The following is a 20,174-nucleotide window of genomic DNA, read 5'->3' on the forward strand; positions in this document are numbered from 1 at the left end:
CCCAAGCCCACTTTGCACAATGAAATATCAACTTTAAAAATTGAAGAGCTATTATTTCTCTTGGCTCCATACTTAATAGCATCTCAGCCATCCGCCTCGTGTCTCGTCTCACCGCCGTGCTGATGGTGAGGAGAGGCTGTTGATAAAAGCCCTTCTCGGCGGGACAGAAATTGATCTTCCAGCCGGTGGAAACTTTCCTTCCTACAACCAATGCTCACAAAAGGCCTTTTTTTTTTGGTGACCTCGCAAGCACCGAAGCCGGTGCTTCGTTGTATGCTGGATGATGCCCGAGGTTGAAGGAAAGCTATTATTCTATTGTGCAAGTCAAATAATGCAATATGCAAGTAATGCACCTGCAGCAGTTTTTCCTCTCCTCTCCACGGTTAAGTGACATCCCCTATCATGTCACATAAAGCCATCTGCTCAGTTGTTTCTCCAACATCGAATCTCACCTAGCATCCTCTTCTCTTAGATCTGAGATTTCATTTTGCCAGTTGGGTTGCTGGATGGATCAACTTATTATTTGACCACAGCCAAGTGCTTTGGAAACACTATTGTATATACCAGGGATTGGAAAGTCATGGCCCTCCAGATACTGTTGGATTATATCTCTCATCAGCCCTCGCCACTGGTTATGCTGCCTAGGGCTGATGGGAGTTGCAGTCCTACATAATCATGGAGACGAGGAGGAACCACACATTCCCCAGCCCTGGTATAAGTGGCAGCCTCCCTCTTCATTACATATATTAGAAAGGGCAGGAGGGAAGTCTTCTTGCTCCTGTTCCTGCTGTATTTGGAGGTAAGCCTGGCAACCCAGCAAAACGTGTCCCAATGGCTCCCTGATGTATTGTCCAAGAGTCCAGGTAGACCACAAGTTGAACATGAGCCAACAGTGTGATGAGGCAGCTAAAAAGGCCAATGCAATTTTAGGTTGCATCAATAGAAGTATAGTGTCTAGATCAAGGGAAGTAATAGTACCACTCTATTCTGCTTTGGTCAGGCCCCACCTGGAATACTGTGTCCAGTTCTGGGCACCACAATTCAAAAAGGACACTGAGAAACTGGAGCATGTCCAAAGGAGGGCAACTAAAATGGTGAAGGGTCTGGAAACCTATCGAGGAATGACTTGGGAGCTGGGGATGTTTAGATTGGAAAAGAGAAGGTTAAGAGGTGATATGATAGCCCTGTTTAAGTATTTGAAGGGATGTCATATTGAGGAGGGAGCAAGCTTGTTTTCTGCTGTTCCAGAGAACAGGACACAATGGAGCAATGGATCTCCAGGAAAAGAGATTCCACTTCAATATTAGGAGGAACTTACTGACAGTAAGGGGTGTTCGACAGTGAAGTGTTGGAGTCTACTTCCTTGGAGGTCTTTAAACAGAGGCTGGATGGCCATTTGTTGGGGACGCTTTGATTGAGAGTTCCTGCATGGCAGAATGGGGTTGGACTGGATGGCCCTTCTTGGGGTCTCTTCCAACTCTATGATTCTATGAAGTGCAGACCTCCAGACCCTACCAGATTGCAACTTCCACTGCTCCCGTCACTGGCTTTGTTGCTTAAGGCGGATGGATGCTGCAGTCCAGCGTCATCTGGAGGGCCACCCTTTCCTTATCCTTGCTGTGGCAGAATAAAAAGTAGTTATAACTTGTTGAGGCCATAAGATTGATCCGTCACGGACAAGAAAAGAACAAAATAGAAAGTCAAAGTAAAACAGCACACAAACCCACAGCTTCCAGATATAAGAATTCTTGTATAAGAACATCCAGCTTCTAAATACCAAATAGTTTTCACTACAATAAATGGGAGCCATGATGTGATATGACCAGCCTGCTTGCAGGAGGAACCTGCTAACATCCAAAAACGGTGCCATCTTCAGAACAGATTCTTTAGAGGAACCCAAAAGAAGAGACATACATAAGCTATCCGATCTGCCTGGGAACGTTTTAAAATATCGGAACGATAAAATTGGGAACGATATAATGGAGGCAATCTAGGAGAACATGATCAGCCGTTTCAACCCTGACTGACTGAGGCTGATGCAGGAGGAATTTGTAAGTATCTCTTTTCTGGTTGGGTTGATGGGAAAATGTATAGTGAGAAGTATTCTGCTAAGACCAGGGAAATCAGAGAAGGACATTTTCATTTAACCGTGAAGCTCATTAGGGATAGTCTATTGCATGCAAGAAAGACAAATTAAATTTATATGAAAGGTTTGGAACAAATAATAATCAGAGGTGGACATAGTGTGACCCACTGGCCACATGTAGCTCCCGAACATCATTTTTTTGGACCCTGAACCCTCACACTAGTTCCTCAAATGTAACAATGTTTTCAAACAATCCAGCATGGTTTCCAGGCCATTCTTGCTCCCAAACAAAGTATCATGGGGTTTTCTTGGCAAGTTTCTTTGGAGGGGGCTTGCAATTGCCATCCTCTGAGGCTGAGAGAGAATGTGACTCGCTCCATGTTTTCTTTATGGCCAAGCCAGGATGAGTTAGGGCCATTCCGATTCTCTCTGAACCGACCGATCCCATCTTCCCAGGTTTGCTGTGAGGATACAATCGGTGTGACGGGAAACCATCTGCGCTCCTTAAAGGCAGGCCAAGAAGGAAGAGAGGTGTCCCCACTGAAGTCAAGTTAGTCATCATAACCTTTAGTCCCACAGATTTCAATCTGTCTGCGCAAGCATGACTAAGTCTGGATCTGCAACCACAGAGTTGGAAACCAAAATGTTTCAATGCACACTCTCTTCGTCTTTCTCCGACTCTCTCTCTCTCTCTCTCACCCCATGGAATGTGTCTCTCTCTTATCTGGATATTGTCATTTTACTGTCTCCAGCGTCTTTAAAACAAGCCCTCTCGCTAGGGAGGAAATCAGTCAGCATCGGGCCGAGTGGGGAAAACTCTGCACTTGCTCAACGTCTGTGGCTTTTGCACAGTTCCAGATGTTCCGCGCATTAATAATGCACTAACTCAACCCCTCTTTTTGAAACTTTAGAACGTGCAAATTGCATTAAAACCTCTTTGCCCTCATTAATGGTATTGTTACAATCCCAGTCCCCCTGGAAAATGTTTTTTTGGCATTTGTTTAAAGTTTGTGATGTTGCCGTTGACTCAGTTTAACAGCCAGTGCTCAAATCTTAATGCTTTTAAACAAGCCCAGCTAAACAGACTACCTTCTTTGGGTAAATTTATTGATGTTAATTCATAAAACAACCCCCCCCCCAATAATACTCCCTTTGCTGCCACTTTCCTGACTATGACATTAAAATAAAAATACTCGATTGTTTACGCAGGTATTTAGCAAACCGTTGCTTCTGAGGAGGAAGGTTTTCTTAGGTAAACTTCTGAACCCATTTGGTCTCAAAGGGAATTTTTCAGAGGCAATCTAAGGCTGTATAAAACAACTTCAAAAACTAATGGGGATGGGGATTCAGAGCTCCTTTTGCATGCCCGCCAACCCACCCTCCTGTACCTAAGGCTTCAATGGCTTTGTACGTTTCTACTGTACGCATACCAGCTAATAAAAGATCTCAAGTTCACTTGACAAGATCCAGATATTCAAGAGATTGCAACCTTACCTTAAGTTCTACTTAGCCAGGATGGACCGACTGGAGCGCATTTGCTTTCGTGTGCAAATTCATCTATTTATTACTGTAGTTATATATCTGCCCCAGAACAGAGGCTGAGAAATAAACACAAATAAAGTGGCAGAAGGAGAAAAGCCACATTAAGACGCAAAACATTACTTTTCTCTTGACGGCAGCTCGACTTGAAGCGGCCAAGACTTGAAAGACAGGACTTGTGTCCTTAGATAGAAAAGAGTCTGGGACCAACGGCTAACGGAGAAGCTATCGGATAAAACGAAACGCGATTTAGTACAACAAAACCAAGACTCTTTTAAAATGAAAAATGGCTTCCTTTTATTGATGGTGTTAACACAAATTATACAACGGTCCACCCGCCACCTTGCCAGTTGTCACTATGGTCAGATGTTTTCCGAACGATTCAATCTGTATAGGATTATACGTGTGTGGAGCGTTCGAATGTCCATTTTAATAACTGTAATGTTTAGTGGGATTTTAGCCCTTTTCTATTGTTTTATGTTTTGTATAATTTTAATACGAATACACACAAATTTGCACTGTAGAGGTTCAGATTTTTTATAATGCAAATATCCTGAAGGTACCAGATCCTGCTGATCTTGGAAGCCAAGCATGGTCAGGCCATGTTAGTACTTGGCCAAAGAGTACCAGTTTTTCAGAGGAAGAGAGCCAGCTTGGTACAACGGTTTGAGCATTGGACTATGACTCTGGAGACCAGGGTTTGAAACTGAAATGCTTCCCCGCTCAGCCATGGAAACCTAGACCTTGGGCGAATCACATACCCTCAGTCTTAGAAAACCCCGATAGGTTGGCCTTAAGGAAACAACTTGAAGGCACACAACAACAATATTTATCAGAGGAAGGCAATGTTGCCGTTGCTGAGTATTCCTTGCCTAAGAAAACCCTATGAAATTCAGGAGTTAGGCATAAGTCGACAAGCAACTTGAAGGCATACACAGATGAACTGAGGTATCTGTTATTTGACCAAGCTGGCAGACTCAGTTCTGAAGTTAAAGTTCCTGTGGCCTTTTAAAGAGGCCATAAAAGACAGTGAGTTCAAGGGACTATGTAAAGGACAGATTTAACTGAAAGGAGATGAATAACTAGGCTGTATTGGCTCATGTACTTCACAGCAGATGCAAAAACCTATCTGCAGGAAATGTTTATGCAGAAAAGGCTTTTAGAAAGTTACGTTTGGCATCATACAGAGATCTGCATTTTCGTCCTCATGGAAAACTCACTGTCGGTCCAAGAACACAGCTTTGGAAAGGTTCGCTTTCCTAATTGAGATTTTGCAGTCTTGAGGAAATGGTGGTGAAAGGAATGAGATGCTCCAACTTTCAAAGCTGCGCCAGTTGTCTGAAGCCATTCATATGCAAGACACCTCCATGTTTCACCAAGATTTCTTTCAATACCAACTGGATGCTCCAAGGTGCAACAGAGGCATTTCAGGTGGCTCTCCATCTTGAAACTGTCTTCCCCGGAGAATCGAAGTTTCAACTTGTGTATCTTCCCAAAGTGGACAAGATGTTTTGGTACACTTTGGTAGACTTTGAAGGATATTTGTTTGCAAGCGAAACACCATCCTCTCACCAACAGGGAGAACCTTTTTTAAAAAGTAACCAAAACCAATGAGTAAACACAACAGAATAAGAGTAATGAATTGGTTTTCAAGTCGGACACGGTAATGGGAGGAACTGCTTTTAAAAACAATGGCCTGTTACAGACTGCCAAAATAAAGCTGCTTCGGGTCTCTTTGGAGGTATGCTGTTTAAATGATGCATGCACCCTAAGAATCCGGAAGCTGCACCAAAAGCTGCACTCCGGTGCTTAGGAATGGAGTGTGGCTTTGGCGCAACCTCCAGACTCTTAGGACCCATGCGTCATTTAAATAGCATACCTCCAAAGAGACCCGAAGCAGCTTTATTTTGGCAGTCTGTAACAGGCCTAACTTTTCCAGATCAGATATGTCTAGGGGAAAACAAAAACCCCCGAAGAGTGTGTGCGACAGGGACTGGTGCTGAAATGGATGCAGAAACACTCCTGCCGAGTGCCCAAAGCCAATGGCTTTCTGTAGCTTCTTGCCAAGAGCTGAGACAAAAAGGGGCAGATCAAAGAGGGAAATGATATTAAACTGGGATGGACCCAGCTCGGGCCCCGCCAACACACAACGCAATTAATCTCCGTGACACAACTATCCTTAATGTAAAACACCGTTTCAAAGAGATGTTCCCACTCCAGACACGTCCTGGGATTTTCCTAAATCTGCATCCCCCAGCCACCAACACTTTGTGCTGTCTGCACTCCTCCGCCCCAGCTCTGCTTAAAACCTCGGGGCGACAATCTGTTGCAGCATCCAAAGTGGCACGAAGAAGTGCGAAAAACAGAAGGGGAAAGCTGGTGCTCTCTTTCACACGCACCGGTTTATGCGCGGAAATGCCTGTGCATGGGCTGTTTTGGATTTGGCTCAGGTCGACGTACGAAGAGGAATGATGTTAATCAGGAACAGTTTAAAATCCAAAATAAAAACAGGGAGGGAAAAAAGAGAACAGGGAAGTTCAGATATCAGCATGATGGATCATCCTCGCAATTGATATATATTTGCATTTTTAAAAAAACCCTTATCGGTTGCTCTGACTTTGCTATGACACATATTGAACGAATCATTCCAAGATACAGACACCAGGCAGGATGCATTTAAATGCAGACAGGTTGGCGACAAGCATCCTAATGAACCTTATCTTAATCTTGTTTAAAAGCACCTTAGACTTCTGAGTAATCTTTTCACTTTCTGATATTCCCCTTTATAGGGTGTGCTTGTCGGGGCAGCTACCATTTTTACTAGAAGGGTTTTTATTGCCAACGTCGGCCCACCATCCCGCCCATCCGCCCCCCCGCTTTGCGGCGTAATGCATTCAACCTTCGGGGATCTGCGTCTCGCCGCACATTTTTAAACAGGAGAAATTAAAAGTTCATATCAAGATGTGAAGGCAGGGAAGGCTACTTTAAAATGTCACGGCGTTTGATATAAAGGGCTGTTTAAAAAGCTGCTATATACGCACAAAGCCACTATTTCTGATCACCTTTCGCGGGAGAAGAAAGAATATTTAAACAGAAAGACAGAGAGAGAGAGAGAGTGAAGTATCATTTTATACACATTATTTATTGCCACAGCCGTCACAAATGGGATTTCCGTGTGCTGAGGACTCGGAAACTGCAAGGAGTTGAGATGTTTTCCAGCTAAATTCTAGATATGAGTTAATGCTAGGAGTAGCTAGAAATAGGAAGGGAAAATGAAAGCATCTGGTTCGTAATGGTTTATAGGAGCTAGCACAGCAAGCAACCCGATAGCCATGGGATTTTTAGAGCGTTGTTTTTCTTTTTAAAAAATATTTTTTAGTCCATTCCTTTCTTAACCACGGCGGCTTATGGTTGGCTTCTTTCGCCCTTTTCCCATACCCTTGAGCGCACAGTTTTGCTCTTGAAATTCCCTGCACCGTCGCTGTCTTGCTCCCAACTGGGATGCAGCAAGCAGACAGAGCATCTGCAATGGTGTGTTCACCCAAAGCCTTCAAACCCATGTGGGTAAAATTAAGCACACATTGCAACTAATCCAAACATGCCGGCACAGAAACAGAACCCTCATGGCTAATGCTGAGTTGGAAACTGATGCACAAGTAGCCAGGCCAGGCTGAAACTGTAAGTGATTGTGCCAAAAGCATGGGAATTTTGCTTTTGGGACTACAGCTCCCAGAACTCTCTCCCCAGCATGGCCACCTCTCTTGGAATCTCCAGCTCCTCCAGTGCAACTCTATGGTCAACATCTACATAATCCTGTTGTAGGACCTGCAAATGACTAGAGAGGTGAGTCTAGGAGCTTCTTCATCCTCCAGCACAACTCTATGGTCAACTTCTAACAGAGTTGCATTGGGGGACCTAGTACTCTGACGTTGCAAATTCAAACCTTAAAAATCCCTGGTAGTTAGCCAGACCATATTCACAGCACTCCAGTCTTTCTAACCTCCTACTGTGCATTTCTCAAGAAAGAGGAGAATTTAGCTCAGCCTTGCAAAAGAGCAAAAAGGTAATGGTTACCCCAGGGATACAGTGGTCTATTGATAAAATTCAGCAGCAAATGGCTAAATGCACTATGGAGCGTTCCCAAGCAGAAAGGAATGGTATTGACTACAATGCTGACTGCCCTATTGACTGTAGCATCCTAAAGCTGCTCCAATGGTAGCAGTTAATATCTTCGCCAGTAATCTGTAAGATAGTAAATATACTGAAGTCAATTTAAGGACATGATTCAAAATTCACGGATCGATAAACTCTCCCCAAGAACTTACCTATTCAATTACAAATGCGAAATTAAGTAATGTCTCCTGACCTGACATCCGTAACTCTAGGTCAGTGGTCCCTAAACTGTGCCCTTCAAGAGATCAAGATCTGGCCAGTAGTCTGGGATTCTGGGAGCTGAAGTCCAAAATCCCTTAAAGAGCACAGTTTGGGGACCCCTGCTCTAGGTTATGACCCTGCAACTGCAATACAAAACGTCGAGAGTCTAGAAATGTAGATTTAATACAGTTAACCAAGTACAAATGGGAGGGCTGTACTGTATTTGTTAATAGAGGCATAAATATTGGCTAATACTAAGTCATTAAATATGAGGGAGGGTTTGTTAATGGGTGGGGGGATTTTATTTGTTAATAATAGAATTTAAATATAAAAATGAAAGCGTTGGAAGAGACCACAAGGGCCATCCAGTCCCAACCCCTTGTAGGGTTAGGGAATACAAATGGAAAGGTAGCCTATTTTAAATTATCATGCTGTTGCTATTGAGCCAGTAACTTCTGCTGCTGTCCTGTTGTGTAGTAGTTTGAGTGTTGAATTGCAACTCTGGGCACTAGGGTTTGATTCCCAGCACAGCCATGGAAACCCACTGGGTAACCTTCGGCAAGTCCAGTCTCTCAGCCTCGGAGGGTGACAATGGCAAACCCCCTCGGAAGAAATCTTGCCAAGCTAACCCCATGATGGGTTTTAAACTATCAGTTTCAACTATTTTAAACTATCACACACACACAGATCACTGAGCTCTGCCCTCTTGCCCACTAAACTTGCCCAATCTGGAAAGTGATCCCATAACCCTGATGCAACAAGGACAATAGCTCATCTTTCACATGAAGCCACTGAAGAAGTGGCACAGCGGTGCTGCTGTACGGCTATCTCAAAGTGCAGTAATTCCCCATTCTTTCCAAGGCGAGCTTTGAGTCAGAGAGGACTCAGTACAATTATCGTCTGGTATGAGAAGCCAGTCCCAGGGGGGCAGGTGCATTGCTTTAGACCTCTCAGCAGCTTTCGATACTACAGCTCCTAAGTCGCTCCTGATGCATGCTCAGGCCCTCCAAGGAACCATCAGGAAGGGCACTTGAGTGACTCTATGTCCCTTCTCTGCCTGCAAAGGGAGGTGCCAAGCAATTCCTCAAGACTGTCCCAAGGAGAGACCCTCTTGTGGGTTGAAGGCCTGCTTCTCTCTGCTGTCGTTTTCCCTCTTTGTCTTATACCTGCTTCTCCAAATGGGTTTGAAAGGCAGTTGGTGGAAAGAGAGGGAGCAAACAACTATTGGAAATGGCAAAGAGACAAAATGAAGGGCTTACCCAAAGCAGAGCAAGGAAAGAAAAACATCTGCATGACAATTTAAATGTACTTTTTCAGGGGCAGTGCCAGCTTGGCAGCAAACAGAGGCGCTGCATGGGGACTGCCTGACATCTTATAAGGCAGGGAATAGTTTATGTACTACTGGGCCACAAGCTCCTTGTTGCAACAGCTTTTCGCTTACTTCCAACCACAGTTCAACGTCTTCGATGCAACGTATAAAAGTCAACTGATCGATCAATTGATTGATTGTATTTATACATTGTCTCCAAGCTCACTGGGACCCCTGAGCTGTTGCAGAGATGAAAACGTTAAAAACACATTAAAGGTTCCTTTAAGAACTTTTAAAAAGCAACTAGGAAGACCCTTTCCTACCAGGCAGTGCCCATGGAGCACCAGCTGGCACTGTGTAGCACCTAAGGCCTGCCAGCCAACCCCAATATTGTGTCAATTTGCTGCCATGTGGTGCGTGTCCAGTACTGGCATTACGCAGTAACTATACAGGTGCCAAGTAGGACCTCCCCAATGCTTAGACACAACATCCACATTGCAGATGGTGCCTATGTATTGTGAGGGTTTCTTTGTCACCATTTGATCCACATGAATACTAACGCTAACGTATGCAGCACAATTTATGCATTACTGTTTACTATTACTGTCACTGAAATGCCACCCTAAATATTTCAAGAGACTGGTATAATGCCACGAAATAAAACAAAACAATGAAACAGATCCCAGACCCAAATTCAGAGGCATTCAATAAACCCAAGTTACTTAAGGAGATGTGCCACTATTTCATGCCTGCAAGTGTGGGCTTGGAAAGTTTTGTGAATGCAGCAGGTCCCTTCTTTTCTCAGCGGCTTATTAATTCTGCAGTCCAAGGTGGTCACCTAACGGTCATTCTCAGTAACTGCAAGGCCTCCTTCTCTCGCTAGGAAGCAGGAGGAATAAAGAAGTGGTCATCTCTTGACAGAAGCAAGAGTCGCGCGAGATCACATCAAAAAACACCTTATGAAAACTGTCCTCCCTTTTTATCACCTTCTGGTAGAGCTGCGCTGGAGGACCTAGAGATTCCTAGAGAGAACATATTAATCAAAACCACAGATACTCAAACCCGCAAAAGTCAAACCCACAAACGTGGAGGGCCAACTGTACTGTGTTTTATTGTGCTATGTTAATTTGCTTTTACCTTTAGTGTATGTCTCCCAAGACAAGTCTGTAGGGAAGTGCTTGAGTGTTTTAAACAGGCAAACAGAAACCGAAAGCCATTGTTGCAATTCAACCTATGATTTCTCATGTATTCCTAGAATGTTCAGTACCTGAGGTTAGCAACATCAGGTGTTTGAGTACAGCGAAGCTGAGCGCAGAGATATACCTGGAGAGGACAGGCATGCCATACTCCTTAACTGTGCAACTACAGTCCGCCCTCTCCTTACGTGGGGGAGCCATTCCGGACCCCTCTGCGTAAGGCGAATTCCGCCTATGCTCAAGCCCCATTGGAAACAATGGGGCTCGTGCGTGGCGGCACGCAACGGGCGCGTGCACCCATTCAATTGAATGGGACACACCGCCCCTTCCACCCCATGCGTGCCCGCGGCTTGAGCGCGTAAGCTCAAGTCCACGTAAAGCACACCCATGTATGACGCAGACACGCTGTATTTTGCAAATAAAGCATAGCCACATACAAGAGCGAATCTTGGTAGGCTGACTAAGTATGGTATGCTCCAGCGAAAATGACAACACAATCATCACCAAACTCAGCATTCAGAACAACCTTTTCTCCAAACAGCACAGCATAGCCTCCCAATTTAAGTTATATTTCCAGAGTCTCAGAAAAGCTTTCCGTTCTTAATGGGCACATGAATAGTGAACTATGGAATAAAGGGTGCAGGAAACCAATGGTGTGTTGGTGCAAGGACCCATGGTTCAATCTTTGTCATCTCCACACAGAAAAACCTAAGCAGAGGGAGTGTTAGCAAAGACCACTGTCTGGAAATCTGAAGAGGTAATGCCAAACAGAGCAGATAAAATTAGGCTGGACAGACCAAGGTTTTTGCTGGTTTGTACGCGTGATGCTTATGTCTTGAGTTTTTCTGAAAATTGTTTTTCAAGCTAGGGCTTTGCCACAAATCAACGACATGCAGACATCCACATTTGACTTCTGGCCCCAAATTTGTCTTCCTTTAAAGCAATTTCGACATTTCTAAGTACAATCTTGTTAATTTGTCTCAATACCCAAAGAAAAGGAAACACTCGCAGAACAGAATGCTCCAAGTGTCTGGCAAATCAATTAAAAAAACAGCTTGACTCTGAACAGACTAATCCGGACACACATTATTCAAACCGATAATCAAACAATATCTAAACAGCTTGCGGAGGGAGAAAGAGTGAGGGCTTCAGGTTACAGGTCTTTACCTTATATGACGGCAAAAAGCATAAAACTCCTTGGCTGATGGTCTGGCAAACCGAAAGCAAAAGCGCCCCCACTTCATCCTGGAAGTCAAAGGTTTCGGTGTGCTGGAAAGTGGCGCATAAGGACTTGCCTTTGGGACCAGCTCCGATAGTACCGACCCACACCTGTTGGGGAAATGTTTTATTATTTGCACCACTCATTGTAAAACTATAGGAAGTGGAGGGCAAAAAGGAGGCAGGTGAAGATTGAAGGGATTTAAAGGAAGCACATATAGTAAACTGGATTATCAGAAATGTTCATTTTCAAATCTGATGTTAAATTAAATCAAGGTACTTATGATTGCAGAGCTTTCTGCATCAAGCTTTCACTTTCTTCCAGACAAGTGGAAATTGCCTTTTGATGAGCAAGTGCTGGACAGCGGGCAGAATGATTTTTCTTCATACTTTGTGTCCACTAGTATGACATTACAAGACTATACTAAAACTATGTGTTCAATTTATTTATTTATGTATTTATTAGAAGTGTTATTAACCAAGAGTCAGTGTGGTGTAGTGGTCTGAATGTTAGACTACAGCTCTGGAGATAAGGGTTGGGCCATGAAAAACCAATTCAGCCACGGAAATTGGGGGCCCAAACAGACAAGCCAAAATAAATCTGCCTTCGGGTCACTTTGGAGGTATGCTGTTTAAATGATGCATGCGTCCTAAGAGGCCGGAAGCCATGCCAAAGCCATGCTCCAGTTCTAAGGACTAGAGTGCAGCTTTGGCGCAGCTTCTGGCCTCTTAAGGTGTGTGTGTCATTTAAACAGCAGGCCTCCAAAGTGACCCGAAGCAGCTTTATTTTGGCCTGTCTGTTTGGGCCCCCGGATGACCTGCTTTGAGTCACATAGGCCTGTTACAGACTGCCAGAATAAAGCTGCTTTGGGTCTCTTTGGAGGTATGCTGTTTAAATGATGCATGCACCCTAAGAATCCAGAAGCTGCACCAAAGCTGCACTCCAGTGCTTAGGAACGGAGTGAGGCTTTGGTGCAACCTCTGGACTCTTAGGACCCATGCGTCATTTAAATAGCATACCTCCAAAGAGACCCGAAGCAGCTTTATTTTGGAAGTCTGTAACAGTCCATACTCAGCCCCAGAAAACCTTGTGACTTGTCTTGAAGGCACTGAACGGCAGCATTATCAATCACTCGGCTACCTAAGGCGCACAATGAAAAAGATAATGACCTTCTTTCAAAGCGGATTCAACCCCATTCCAAAACCCAATTTTAAAAGCTCACATTTTTACAACAAATTTTACAACAAAACTAGCCTTGAAGACCAAAGGCTATATGAAATTATATAATGTCGGTTCTATGCTGGATGTTCTCAAGGATTCCAAATGCGCCGAGATCGATAACTCTTGTGAACGTTTAGCAACATTTCTTTTCCATAATGGATATAAAAAGTTTGAGGGAGGACTAAAGGAATAAAAGCACATTAAAAACATGAGAAGGAGTCTGACTGCAGGCCATAATTTTAAAGAGCTTCCTGGCTTGGAGGCCATGCTCAGCTAAAAGCACAGAGACCACACAAACGCAGTACAAACAAAACAGAGGAACAGCCAAGGTTGTGCTTTATGATTTTTTACATCGAGGTAGAGAATTGTGTCGCACAAGCGCTTTTAAACATGTGAAGGAAAATAAGCTGGCAGAATGGACTCTGCCAATTCAGATTGTGCGTCTGTCTGTGTAGAACGGGATCGTAATTCTGAATGTCACTCCAAATGACTAACCGCCCGCCAGCTGGAAAATAAACAGCGTGAGAAGCAGGCTGGGCTAAGACTTCTCCTCCATAACCATGTTTCACAGTCCTTTACTTGTAGGAGTGAGGGGATGTTTGTTTTCTGGAGGGGAGCATCCACAAAATGACACCTCCAGCTGCAAACTGAAGTAGACCAGTCCATTGGCCACCTTGTGTGTGAAACAGGACACAGTCTATTCAACTAGTAACCCAAAAATACTCTTCTGCAAACACTGATATTGGCTGCAGTCCAGCATTCTTTTAACATACCTGGGTTTTCCCCTGAGTATCCACAGTAGACATCCACCAAGAATATTCTTCAGGGTTTTACATTTGACAGCTAACACTTGTTATCTACCGTGGAACGGCACGCTATATTTGACCGCTTTGATAAAACTCTGTCTTTGATTCTGCTTGGTGTAATCCAATAGAGTCCAGCAAGCCTTGCTCTCCATTGAGGAGGAGAAGGGTCCCATTGAAGTCAACTTAAATTTCATATTGAAAACATCTTACCTAAAATAAATGAATTACACAACTATTTTTTGGCTGTAGAGATATCCTGTAGCACCTTTGAGACTAACTGAAAGAAAGAAATTGGCAGTGTGAGCTTTCATAGACATCGTCTTTTTTGGTTCTAGTGCTCCTGACCTCCTTGCAATTGAGAAGATCAGCTTTTTGTCACCTTCCTTGTGCTAACTAAACAAACCTACTATTTAGCCTATGCCTCCATGCTCCCAACTAGGAAAATGAGGAGAAATGTATACACTGTGTAGAAATAACCTCAGAAAGCTATACTACAGCAGATTCTTGGTTCTGCACCTTCGTCATAACAGAGGTAAATCTAGCCTGGAAGGAAACAACCATACCTGTGAGTTTTGAATAACATGGCTTGCTTCAAGCTGAATGGAAAACTTCACACCAAGCTCAGAGGAAAAGGAGTCCATTGGAGAAAGGGTCCCAGAGGTTAAGACGATGGATCTGACATTGCTGCTCAAGTCAGAGAACGCCTGTGGGGAAGAGTTATTGACAAAATAACTACAATGCTATTGTACAATGAGCTACTCCAAATGATGGCCCTTAAATAGCATCATCCATGCACAACAGAGGTGCAGGATTTGGGTTTACACAAGTGTGTGTAGTCTGTGTGCCTTCAAGTCTTTTCCTAAGGCCCTACCATGGGGTTTTCTTGGCAAGATTTGTTCAGAGGAGTTTACCATTGCCATCCTCTGGGACTGAGAGAGTGTGACTTGCCCAAGAACATCCCGTGGATTTCATATCCAAGAAGGGAATTGAATCCTGGTACAGTGGTGCCTCGGGTTACGAAATTAATTCGTTCCGCTGTCAATTTCGTAACCCGAAAGGCTTTCGCAAGCCGAATCCCCATAGGTGCTAATGGGGAAAAGCCGCGATTTGGTGTAAAATAGCGCCGAAAAGCACCAAAAGTTTTTTCGTAACCCGAAAAAACTTTCTTAACCCGAAACAGTTTTTTTAAATTAATTTTTTTCGTATCCTGAAAATTTCGTAAGCTGGGTAATTTGTGTCTGTCGACTACAACTATTTCTTTCTTGCTTGGAAACTCATCAGGGACTAGCAACTGATGGCTCACAGATCATCACCTGCCCAAGGATCACCACTTTGAGTAGCACTGCCCCATCTCATATGGAAGCGATCAGAGTTTAGCAACAGAGCAGCTGCTTTGCACAGAGAAGGTCCTATTTCGGATCCTCACTATTTCCAGTTTAAAAGAATAAGTAACCAACGATGCCTTATAAGAGAGTCAGAGCTGCCAGAGACCACAGCTTGAAAAGGTTACTTCCTGAACGATAAAAATCCCCAAAGTAATCAAGAGAAGCAGAGATTCTCCCAGGCATCCCCTCTACAGGATGAACAAACAGGCCTAGCTGAAACAGTGGGGCTGACACTGACATATGTTCCTTGTAGCATTTGGCCCCAACAACAAATTATTTTTACCCCACCATCTTACCACAGCTGGATTCAAGCACCAGAAGTTGAGCGTATGCACTGCCACTTTGTGTCGTGATCTTCTCTTCGATCGTGCAAAAAAACCGTTCTCGTCCGGAGCGTCTGCTGGATTCACATTTGTCCACACATAGGTTTGCTGCAAGGCAACTCTGTAATCATCAGCAAACCTAAAACAAACAACGCAACTCTGCGGTCAAAGGCCTCAAATACGCTTGAATGTTTCATATGAGTATGTAAAATAGATGAATAAGGGAGGAGGGACTGCTTTTGCAGCTTTGCTGACCTGTGGTTCTCTCTGAAAAGATACTGCAGCACCATGAACAGGCCTTTTAGGACAATCTGAGTTGGAGGGCTTATGACTGGAATGGAAACTAATGTTTCTCCGCCATGGAAAAGTGGAACTTTTTCTTCTTTTTCAAGTACAGCACCTAAATGTCGCTACAGAAGACCAAAGAAACAAACAAATAGTAAATCTATACTATAAGAAGGCCCCAACTATTAAAGGGAAGTATCATTTTGGAGTCTTCTGGGGCATTTTTGCCACAGGATCACCCAAAACTGCAGAATTTCAGAAGCAGTAGAAACTATAGCTTTAAAAAATCTATTTGCTTTTTTGCTTTCGGGACAATAAATATTGGCAGTTGTCAAGAAGCTGAAGAATGAAATTGGGATTCATGGCTTGCTGCTATCTTACCGTCTCTGACTTAAAAAAGCAAAAAATAAAGGGAATCTGGTTCACATATAACACGAAACAAACCACAGATGGAGGTTTCGTGGTTTGTTTCAACACTGGCAAGGGAAGCCAAACAGGAGTGATGCAACAGTGTGCACCAACACAATTCCTCAACTTGGATAAGTTATATCCAGATTGCCCCTTATGTAAGCTTTTATTACACAAAACAATAATTATAGCCTGTACTGCAGTTCCAATACCTTACTATTGCTTTTTGAAATGCATTAAAACGAATCACTACAAATTAACCATCCTGTCACACTGAACACATCTGGTTAGCGCTTGGATGGGAGACCAATAAGGGATACCAGAGATTTCCAGGCAAGGCTAAAAACAATCCTGCCTGAAACTCTGGAGAATCACAGTTGCCAATATTGGACCATAGCAGAGACTCAGTATAAAGCAGCTTCCTTGCATTCTTACCTGCAAGAAGGGAAACGAAGCGTTGGTTATTCCCATCTCATGGAGGAATGTCACCATTTGCCTTCCACTCCAGACTTTACTAGAGGTCTCATAATCTCTCTCTACCAGCTGACCACAAGTTTCCTTTAACCAGCTGGAAAATAAAGACATATCACAGGAAGTGGATAACTAACCATCAGTAGCAATATGTGGTTATATTAGAACTTCAGTCACAAAATGGAGTGATGGCTGCCAACCACATGAAAATAAAATAAAGGAGATACCTCCAGTATCAGACACAGGTAAATCTTTGCACACTGGTTACAGGAGAATGGGATATGGAGAGTGAAACTGCTCTCATGTTCTGCCAGTGGATGGTCCGGACCTACAGGGATTTGGTTGATCGCTATGCAGAGGCCAGATAGACCTTTGGACCAGATAGGTCAACTTATGTTCTTAATAGACTGATTCAGTATAAGGGGACTTCTTTTATCCCTAACCAGAGTAAATAATCACTGCAGTGTTTAAGTGAATACAGTCCATTTCAACCAGACAGCATAGCTGTCACTGCTGAATTGACTGTCTCTTACTTTGTCAAGCTGCAGCATACGTCGCGCAAGGGCTCATGGTCTTGCTTTCTGATGTTGTTGTTGACCATTGTGTCCAGCTCTTCTCTAGCCAACTGCAGCTGAGCTTCTGTCACACTGTAGCTGGCCGATTCCCGGGCACAGTCCTCAATGTTATGAGCTTCATCTAAGATGACCACCTGGTCCTTCAAATCAATTTCCATCTGTCAAAAAACAACAATCCGCCACGTCAACTAAAACCTAATAGTCAGCAAAGAAAAAAATTGTAATCCGCTACATGAGCCATCACCATAACTTCTACCATTTGCAACGAACCGGCAGGAATCTTGTTTTGTAGGAATCTGCCCTTCAGAGAACATAGGAAAGAGGCTGTGCAGAACGAGAATGAAAGCTTACTGAATAAACTTGGGTCAGTTACTGTGTCTCAGCTTACTCTATACAGTGGGCGCGCTTTACGCGGACTTGAGCTTACGCACTCAAGCCACAGGGTGCATGCGGGGCGGAAGGGGCGGCGCAACCCATTCAATTGAATGGGTGCATGCACCCGTTGCGCCCTGTGCACCGCCGCACCACCGCGCACGAGCCCCATTGTTTCCAATGGGGCTTGAGCATAGGTGGAATCCGCCTTACGCGGAGGGGTCTGGAACGGATCCCCCGCATAAGGAGAGGGCGGATTGTATACTTGTGCAAAAATCAACCCCATGTTTAAGTCGAGGATAGATTCTGAGGCCAAAATTATGGATTTTGACATAACCAGTAGATAAGCCAAGAGTAAAACTTAGGGGCACATAACAAAAGATGTAAAGGAGGGAAAATGATGCTAAAGAACTAACAAAATTCTAGCAGGCATGACTTTCTGTGCTTATCCTAAAGCAGTGATGGCAAAGGCGAACCTATGGCACGTGTGCCAGAGGTGGCACTCAGAGCCCTCTCTGTGGACACATGTGCCATCGTCCCAGCACAGAGTTCATTACTAGAAAGCCAGAGGGACATGGCACTTTGCAATAAATAAGTGGGTTTTGTTTTGCAGTTTGGGCACTCGGCTTCTAAAAGATTCACCATCACTGCCCTAAAGGCTGGATGAATGAAGAGGGAACTACAGTAAATGGTAGCTATGCGGGGAGTAAATGTTAAATGGTGGCTATAGTAAATGGTGGCTATGTGGGGAGGCGACCAGGCGCAGGTTGGGTTACAAAACTGCACACTCATCCAAAAGGCAAAGCAAAGGAAAAGGTGACTACATTGGAGTAATGACAACCTTTAACATTAATGTGATACTTTTCCAAGTGTAAATAAACGACAGTATACATTTATCAAATGGCATTTTTTAAATTTGGCAAATGGACCTTGAAGAAAACAGGGTAGCCCTTCAATATACTTACACTCTCTCTTATCTGTGGGTCTAAAAGGTAATTGTAAGGACAAAAGACAATGTCCGCTGGCCCCATAAGCTCCCGAGCACCAAAATAAGCACAGGCTCGTAACTTCTTTCCCAGGCGTACCAGGTCTTCTATGTCCCACGCCTGGTATTTCTTTTGGGCAAACTGGCAGAAGTGGTATTCGCTCAACTTATGGACTCCATGGTAGTAAGAACAAGATGTACCCTGGGAGTAAACAATTTAACAAAAAAACAGTAACTCAGGCGCATATATTTCATTCCATCCTTTCCCACTACTTTTATTTGTAACCCACCTTCTCCCCGAAAGCTGGCTTACAAAATGAAAGAAATGAGCAAAGAGACAGACATTTGAAACCTGTGGTTAAAATAGGATTGAAGCGTCTCTATAACTTAAACCATTTTGAAAACTGTTTTAAGTGCAAAGAATAAAAATAATGCAACACAGTAAAAAAAGAGCTCTTTTCTTGTAAAACAAGCAAGGGTCTGCTGGCATAAAAAGGTCTTCACTTGTCAATGGAAGGACAACAAGAAGGGATCCAGATCAGCTTCCCTAGGCAAGTATCTCCAGGGTTTGGAAGTAGCCACCAAGAAGGAACTACATAATTTTGCCCCCTAAAACTGCATCTTTAGGACACCTGAACTCAAATATACTGGCCCAGTTCCGATCCAACTGGAAACTATGGATAGAAATTACGCTTTCCAATTAGATGTTCCTCCTCCCATCTTTTCTTCTTCTGCAGATGAGAGATAAACATTTGAGTTCACATATGTCATCATCTTCACATAACAATTTTTTCTGCATTATGGTACCTATATATCTCACATGAAAGCAGAAACCTAGAATTTAACAACCCAGACTCCTATGTTCATCTTTGGAAATATACACTTATGCACACACACAAAAACTGTCTACTATGTTTCTCCATTTGGAGGAAATTGTATCTGCTGTTACAGGGTTAGTTTAAGTTTATTACACTAATAACCTTTTTAAAGCATGCAGAGGGATCTTGCAGCACCTTTGAAAGAAGTTGGCAGCATGAGCTTTCCTAGACTTAAGTCTACTTCCTCAGATGCATTTACTGTTATGTACAAATTACAGTAACTGTGCTTTATTTATGAGTGCGTAGACTAAGTCAAGATCAAATCATGGTTTGTTCACTTATTACATCTGAACCTGACCATCGTTTCTTGAGTTTAAATGTAAGGGGGAACTGGTTTGTTTAAAAGTAATACTTCTAAGCCTCTTCCTTGGATATTTTGTGGAGAAGCTGTTCCATTCATTTGGGATTTTAAATCATTTTCATGCCAGTCTGGATTCTGAAGAAAGGCAATTGCCACTAATCTTCCACCATTCCTTCTCTGAAGTGCTTTGTCAGAAATCTTCTTGCTTGGTTTTAAATAACAAAACTAGGTGGTACGTCTCACATCCGCCATTTAAAACCAGAGGCAGAAAAGAGCAGAAGCAAGTCTTCGAAAGGAGCATCCCTTGGAAGCGCTGGAAGGCTTCTTGAGCACATGGAGGCTGATGAGAAGAAGAGAAAAGCTCATCCATGTTAAGCCTGCAACACAGCCCCAAGGGGGAAGATTGGCAGCTGGAAGTGTTATCACACTCGGGGCCCTCTT

The 20,174-nt window shown here is 43.5% G+C and overlaps 1 protein-coding gene across 1 annotated transcript in view; it reads right to left on the bottom strand.

Annotated features, from left to right (window-relative positions):
- LOC149301467 (Fanconi anemia group J protein homolog) overlaps positions 1–20,174 on the bottom strand; it is a 173,638-nt gene that overhangs the window by 127,377 nt on the left and 26,087 nt on the right. The window contains exons 7-13 of the mRNA XM_089484364.1: positions 18,535–18,756; positions 17,156–17,355; positions 16,587–16,719; positions 15,714–15,868; positions 15,432–15,597; positions 14,314–14,454; positions 11,672–11,833 (exon numbers count right to left, since the gene is read on the bottom strand). Of these exons, the coding sequence (XP_089340490.1) occupies positions 11,672–11,833; positions 14,314–14,454; positions 15,432–15,597; positions 15,714–15,868; positions 16,587–16,719; positions 17,156–17,355; positions 18,535–18,756 (1,179 nt within the window). The remainder of the gene's footprint in view (positions 1–11,671; positions 11,834–14,313; positions 14,455–15,431; positions 15,598–15,713; positions 15,869–16,586; positions 16,720–17,155; positions 17,356–18,534; positions 18,757–20,174) is intronic.

Source organism: Sceloporus occidentalis, unplaced genomic scaffold (genome assembly GCF_023333645.1).
Source record: "Sceloporus occidentalis isolate IW3139 unplaced genomic scaffold, rSceOcc1.0.p SCAF_21, whole genome shotgun sequence".
NCBI lineage: Eukaryota > Metazoa > Chordata > Lepidosauria > Squamata > Phrynosomatidae > Sceloporus > Sceloporus occidentalis.